The 6,893-nt window shown below is 52.8% G+C and overlaps 1 protein-coding gene and 1 pseudogene across 5 annotated transcripts in view; both read left to right on the forward strand.

The window, feature by feature from the left end:
* Positions 1-4,622, forward strand: part of Slc6a13 (solute carrier family 6 (neurotransmitter transporter), member 13) — a 73,947-nt gene extending 69,325 nt beyond the window's left edge. For all 5 annotated transcript variants that reach the window (XM_013520165.1, XM_005396014.1, XM_005396017.2 and 2 more), the window contains 6 exons: positions 909-1,021; positions 1,320-1,457; positions 2,099-2,201; positions 2,669-2,769; positions 3,705-3,875; positions 4,187-4,622. In XM_013520165.1, coding sequence (XP_013375619.1) covers positions 909-1,021; positions 1,320-1,457; positions 2,099-2,201; positions 2,669-2,769; positions 3,705-3,875; positions 4,187-4,309 — 749 coding nt within the window. In that variant the 3' untranslated portion in view covers positions 4,310-4,622. The remainder of the gene's footprint in view (positions 1-908; positions 1,022-1,319; positions 1,458-2,098; positions 2,202-2,668; positions 2,770-3,704; positions 3,876-4,186) is intronic.
* A 648-nt stretch (positions 4,623-5,270) lies between these two features.
* LOC102016777 lies at positions 5,271-6,199 on the forward strand (annotated as a pseudogene).
* The last annotated feature ends 694 nt before the right edge of the window (positions 6,200-6,893 follow it).

Below are 6,893 nucleotides of genomic sequence, written 5' to 3' on the forward strand. Positions count from 1 at the left end.
AAAAAAAAAAAAAAAAAAAACAAACAAAAAAAAACAAAAACAAAAACAAAAACTTTCAGATTGTGTGGACCAGTTTTGAACTTCAGATTGGGAAGCTGAGCTGGCCGATTCTATACAAATATTCCCGAGTCCAAAAAACTCCAGAATCGGAAACATTCTGGTCCCAAGCATTTTGGATGAGAGATCTGTCATGCATGGCATGAAGCGTTTTGTCATGTGATGCAAACCCACGGGGTAGGTGCTACCACTGTCCCTGCTGCCCCAGGGTGGGAGCTGAGACTTGGGGAACAGACAGCCGCCCACTGGTACTCTGCATCTTTCAGAGGAAACTTCCTTGTGGTTAAATCAGGCTCTGGCCTGTGAACTTGCTCCTGCCCCACGAGTGGCAGAGAGGGGCGTCCATGCATTCGCGAGGATTGGTGCCGTGGCATTCTAAAAGTAACGCCAGGCCACTTGCTGGAGGGTGAGAAGTGATAAACTGGAGGCCCCAGGCCGAGTCTTGCCCTTGAGGTCCTTTCTGTGGTACCGACAAAGTCATTGCCTCAACCAAGGAATGTTCAAATTCCTTCTTGTTTTACACCAGGTCAGCTTCATAGGTTTGTCTGGCCTGCTGGCTCCTGCACTCGTTTTAAGTTTGACATTTCTGGTTTGGGGCAACAGATCTGGAGGCCCAGAGCCTTTTAGGGCCCCTAGGATCTGCTCTTGCCAGTGAGCATACAGTGGTTTGGTGCCTTGGAGATTTGGGCACCAGGTAGAGGTTTGGGGGGCTTGACTGGGTCAGGATGGTGGTGGTGCTGGTAACTTTGGAATGAAGTTTTTCTTCTGGTCTTTATTCCATGGCCCCATACCAGAGGCCTTGGGGTGGCAGAGGCCTCAGCATGGGGCTGTATCCCTCTGCTTCACCTTAGGCCCTGGCCTGGCTTTCATCGCCTACCCCCGGGCTGTTGTAATGCTGCCCTTCTCTCCTCTGTGGGCCTGCTGCTTCTTCTTCATGGTCATTCTCCTGGGACTCGATAGCCAGGTATCAAGAGGTGGCCTCTCCGAGTCCGAGAGCTGACGGGTGTGGGGGCTGGGGAGGTGCACAAAAACACGAGTTGAGCTGTTTGCCCCAAGGGAGCTTAAAATAGTTGGGGACTGGGCAAATGTCAGAGTGGATGCCCTTGGGGGATCTGGAGGAGCTCGCAGGGAGCTCCAGACCTAACCTCGCAAGGACAGCAGCTCTGGGCTGGAGTCAGGGAGGCCGGCAGGACTGACTCCGGGGCCCAGGACCGGAGCTGGCTGACCAAGTGCCGCAGCAGCTCTCTTTCCCTCTCATCCAGTTTGTGTGCGTCGAGAGCCTGGTCACCGCGCTGGTGGACATGTACCCTGAGAGGTTCCGCAGGAAGAACCGGAGGGAGATCCTCATCCTTGTGGTGGCCGTCATTGCCTGCCTTTTGGGACTAGTCATGCTCACAGAGGTGAGAGTCTGGGAGGCTGGAAGGGGCGTTCAGTGAGGAGGAGGAACAGCAGCGCAGTCAGCAGTAGTGAGTCAGGGCCACGGTCTCCTCCCCCGAGGACCCCTTTCTCAACCCCACGGAAAGGATGGGTGAGGGGGAACTTGGCTCCATGGTAAGCAAAGAGGCCTAGAGAGCGCTGGGAAAAGATGCCTCTCCAACAAGACCCCATGCTTCCCTAGGCAGTGGAGCCAAGTTGAGCTCACAGGGGGAAAGGGAGCCGCGGGGACAGGCAGCGCCTGTGTTACGTCTCGCGGGGAGAAGCGGGGTGGTAGAGCCAAGCATTTTGACAATACCAATGGCCACTCCATCCCAACCCTTTCTCAGAAGAGTTCACACTCTACCTTGGGCTTCTCGAACCTTCCTAAGTGCTCTCAGGAACACTCTCACAGTAGCTGTCTGATTCTGTTCATCTTCCGTCAGAAAGCAATAATAAAGCAGTTATTTTCCATATCTGCTGAGTGTTTTTATGGCTTATAAACACATTCTCTTTTAGTAGCTGTCTTCTGTGATTTCACCAAGGCTGCTCTGGGCCCCAGAGCTCTGAGGCTGCGGGGCACGGGAATAAGTCTGTCTGTCTCCTTGGGATAATCTCCTCTGTGCAGGGTGGCATGTATGTGTTCCAGCTCTTTGACTACTATGCAGCCAGCGGCATGTGCCTCCTGTTCGTGGCCATCTTTGAGTCCTTCTGTGTGGCTTGGGTTTATGGTGAGTGGCTTTCCCTCAGATCCCTACCCCAGTATCTCCTCCACGTTGGTGCCTTTCGGCAACATCTGCTGCCCACACCCACGTTTTCTTGGACTCTACCCTACCCAACCTCAGAAACCTCAAAAACCCCGGATGGCTAGTGCTGGAAGGGCCTCCTGAAGTTTCCTTGAGTTCCCACCTGCAGTCCCTGCACCCAGTCCCCTCCAGGCAGGCTTCATTCTATCCTCACCAAAACTCTGCTGAGTCGCCCAACCTTGAAAATCAGGGTGGGATTGTCTCTCCTTAAACTAAGTTCTACCTGCTGCCATTTATGCCATGAATCCTAGCAAAGAGGACCCTAGCAGTGCTTTGGAAAGACAACTGTGATATCTTCCATTTACTGGTCCATGCCCACCTAAATTGTACGGCTCCCTTCCTGACCCCAGAAGACGTCCTTTTTCCTTTCCTCCCTCCCTTCTCTGTGGTAGGAGCTGGACGCTTCTATGACAATATTGAAGATATGATTGGGTACAAGCCCTGGCCGCTTATCAAGTGCTGCTGGCTCTTTTTCACCCCGGTTGTGTGCGTGGTAAGAAAGGGAAGGGATGGAGACGGATGACCGCAGGGACCGAGGGCTCAGCGCGGGCGGGGGTGGCGGTCATTAGCTTCTAGAGTGGAGTTCTCCCTAGAGTTTGAAAATCATCTTAGATTTTTTGTTCTTCCACCCATCGAAGCCTAGAAATCTACAAGACAGACTCTTCCTTTCCATTTCACAGAGGGATGCGCTGAGGTCTGGTGCTGTCAGACAGCTTGACCAAGGGCCCAGCGTAATCTAATGTCACAAGCAGGACTGAAACCCAAAGGTTGGGCTGCTCAGAATCACATTAAAAACCACAGCCACCACGACAGCGACAGTTCTAGAGGGCGTATTATGTGCCGGGCACAAGGTGCTTTATGTACATGCGTGAACTTGTTGCTTCCTGCAACTTGGTAAGGCCAGAATCACAATGACGTGCGTGTTACAGATGACACTGAAGCCAAAGAGGCAAAGCAACTTACCGAGTGACAGAGCCTAGCGAGCCAGGACCCACACCCAGGCAGCCTGGCTTGAACACAATGTGTTGCCCCTTGGCTTTCTGCTCCTGGCAGCCGTTCCTCAGCCCTGCTGAGCGCAAGATGGAAATGAGGAAGGTGGACAGGGAGGCAGACACTTCCCGGAGGTACTCACAGCTCTACCTCCCTCCTGCTGCAGGAGATCTAAATGCCTTAAAGCTCCCAGGCACATCGCCCTGTTTAACCAGGAGCCGGCCGTGAGCAGAGGTGCCCGGGCACAGGGACCCCGAGTGACAGAGCGTGGGTCCTGCGAGTACCTGCTGCGTGTGTGGTTCTGAGCAGAAAGCGGTGTAGTTTGGAGGCTGACGGGAAGCACATCAGGGCTTGGAGTACAAACCCTCGCAGGCCAGCCGCTGGAGGGGTGCTGAGGGCACAGGGTCCCCCAACCCTTCTTTCCCACTTTCACCCCAGGCCACCTTCTTGTTCTCCTTGATCAAGTACACGCCGCTGACCTACAACAAGAAGTACAAGTACCCATGGTGGGGTGACGCCCTGGGCTGGCTCCTGGCTCTGTCCTCCATGGTCTGCATTCCTGCCTGCAGCATCTACAAGCTCATCAGTCTCAAGGGCCCCCTCAGGGAGGTAGGAAGGGCCCCCCCAGAGGGGTGGGGGCCCCGCTGGAGGAGGTGAGCTTACGGAAGACAGGTGGGTGGCCTGCCGGGGTGGGAGACAGTCCTCAGAGGGGCCAGGGAGTTGGCACAGGTGCCAAGGAGGGACGGAGTGTGAGCTTAGAGGTCTCAGGAAGGGACTGGGAGACGGCAGGCCCCAGGCTGTGGGAACAGGGCTGGCATCCTGAGGCGGGTACGTGACGAAGCAGGTGGGTATTGGTGCCGAGGGACACTGGCAGGCAGTCCTCATCCACCACACGACAGCCACGGCCACTGTCCTTGCAGAGAGTTCGCCAGCTCTTGTGCCCAGCTGAGGATTTGCCCCAGAGGAGCCAAGCAGGCCACCCCACCCCCGCCACACCCAGGACATCTCTTCTTCAACTCACAGAGCTGGAGTCAAACTGCTAAGGGCAGGCCTTCAGAGGGCCTGTGGGCCCGGCTGGGGACACCCACAGGCCAGCAGGCAGAAGACCCCCCGGTGCCTCTCTGTTCTCACCCTGGACAGACAACACAAAGGGCAAGCTTTGGAATCCGCCTTGGGAGCTGGATGGCTCCCGGCCCCACTTCCTGTTCTACCCCAGGTGGTCAAAACCGATGGGAGACCCCAGGGCCCAGGGTACCTTTTGAGGCAGCGTGCTGAGCCGACGGGGGTCGTAGGGGTGAGAGCAGCCGGCCTCTGGCCTCTTCCCTGCATTCCATTAAATCCGTCTTCGTCCCCGAACGCTTGCGTCCAGTCTGTTTTCTGGCCTCGGCCTGTGCCCTGGCTACCTCTCCCTGTGCAGCTGTGGCTGTGGGACGGCTCCCTCCTGTCTTGCTTGCTGTCACCAAGTTCTCTTCCTTGACGTTGTAGCGGAGGTGACCGCTGCGATGGGAGGGCGACGGCAAGGTGTGTGGAGCCCAGGAGGCATCCTGTGTTCTCTCCCTGTGCTCAGTGGAAGAAGGCGGTGGAAGCAGGATGAAGACCAGGGCCCTAGCTGCAGAAAGGGGAGGATGCCATCTCCCAGGCTGTGCCCTTGCCTGCCCTGTGTGGGCTGGCCCACCCGGTGTGGCACGGAGGGGCGGGAGGAAGGCACAAGCCAGCGGATAGTGCGGCCTCCGGGTAGGTGTGGGAGCCTGGATCGTGCTAGCAGAGCGACCTGCTTCCCCAGGATTGCTCCTCTTAAAGAGGTTTAAAACTGGGTGCTGGCTGCATGCCCCCTGGGTGGAGGTAGCCTGTTCACAGTGTAAGGGAGGAAAAGAGGTTTGTTGCTCCCCGCTTTGCTCTTGTTGCTTTGCTATCCTTTGCCGCCATGAACGGTTGCCCTCTGCCATGTGCCACTCGGCCTGGGAGCCAGCCAAGTATGGGCTGAAACCTCCACAGACTATAGGAAAGCTGACCAGCATGCCTGTGGGTGTGATACGTGCATCTGTAAGTGCGCGTATGACCAAAAAAGAGGAACCCAAAAAGCAGCTAGTGAGACCAGAGCAGCCCCCCATATATACTGTGCCCCCCTTCAGTCTAAGTATGTTGAAGAGCAGCCGGGTTATTTACACCTGGGCTTTGCATCCATCCGCACCACAACTGGCTGTTATATTGGCTGGTGCAAGGGTGCATATGTCTTTGTGAAAAATGGGATAATGGATACAGTACAGTTTGGAAAAGATGCATCTGTCTATCTGAAGAATCCTCCTCGAGATTTTCTTCCAAAATTGGGAGTGATTACAGTTTCAGGATTGGCAAGCTTGGTTTCAGCAAGAAAAGGTTCCAGGTTTAAGAAAATTGCTTATCCAGTAAGACTGGCTGCTTTAGGAGCAACTGTTTGCTACCCAGTTCAGTCAGTAATAATTGCAAAGGTAACTGGGAAAAAAGTATATGCTACAAGTCCACAAATATATGAAGCATTTAAATCACTGTGGATGAAAAGCAACAAAAAAGAATCACTGGGGCTGGGGATTTAGCTCAGCGGCAAAGCACCTGCCTGGCAAGCGCAAGGTTGTGAGTTTGGTTCCCGGTACCAGAGAAAAACCAAAAAAAAAAAAAAAAGAATCACTGCCAGAGCCGAAAGGAAAAACTAAGCTAGGAATCTCTGATGAAACAGAAATACCTACAGAAACAACTCATATCCTGAAACATTCAGTGTCTTGGCCAACGGAATTCAGTTCTGAGACAATGATAAAATCAGAACCTACCTCAGGTACTACCCCATTTAAGCCTGACCCTAAACTCATGGGTCATGGGCAGTCCTACCCAGAAGATGAAGATATGTACAACACTAGAAGCTAAAGTAGACTGCATAAAGAACTACAAAATGTGTGAAGTTGAAAATGATGAAAAAATTCATGCAATGGGTAACTGACATACACAGTATAACTTAAATCAAGTTTTTTTTTTATATCTTCTAGTGTGCAGTTTGACCAATCAGGTCAGTGATTAACACACAAACTAAATGCAAGGCAAACAGTATTAAATGATTAAGTGACACAAGTTGAAGGATTAGGTCACATTTAATGACTTTTAATGACATTTATTAGAAAGCAAAAAAAGATGATAAACACCAATGAAACTAAAATCTGAATCTATATATTTACATGTATATACTATATATTTTTACATATATACATTTTTATATGCTTTAAATTTTCAAAATTAATGCCAGTTCAATAAGAGTAGTGTGTGGAAGGATATGTTCATTTTTATTCCCACTTCTTAGAGCTGGAATAAAGTATCCACGTGTTAAAAAACAAACAAAAAACAAAAACTGGATGCTGTCATGACCAGGTGTGGCCACAAGGGGTGGCACTGCCATGACCTCAGCTCCACCGTCAGAGCCGAAGCTGCCTGAGATGGGTTAGGCTGTAAAGAGGAGCCGGTGGAAGGCAGAGAGCCTGTCTCTCTTGGGGTTCAGAAGGTGGCCTTGGTCTCAGAGGTCGCCAGGCGGCCCCAGAGCTTCCGCGTCCCCCAGGACCCATGGGGCATTGCTGCAGCCAAGCCCCTGACACCCTGACCAGCTGC

This window comes from Chinchilla lanigera, unplaced genomic scaffold (assembly GCF_000276665.1).
Source record: "Chinchilla lanigera isolate Chin_1 unplaced genomic scaffold, ChiLan1.0 scaffold00053, whole genome shotgun sequence".
Lineage (NCBI taxonomy): Eukaryota > Metazoa > Chordata > Mammalia > Rodentia > Chinchillidae > Chinchilla > Chinchilla lanigera.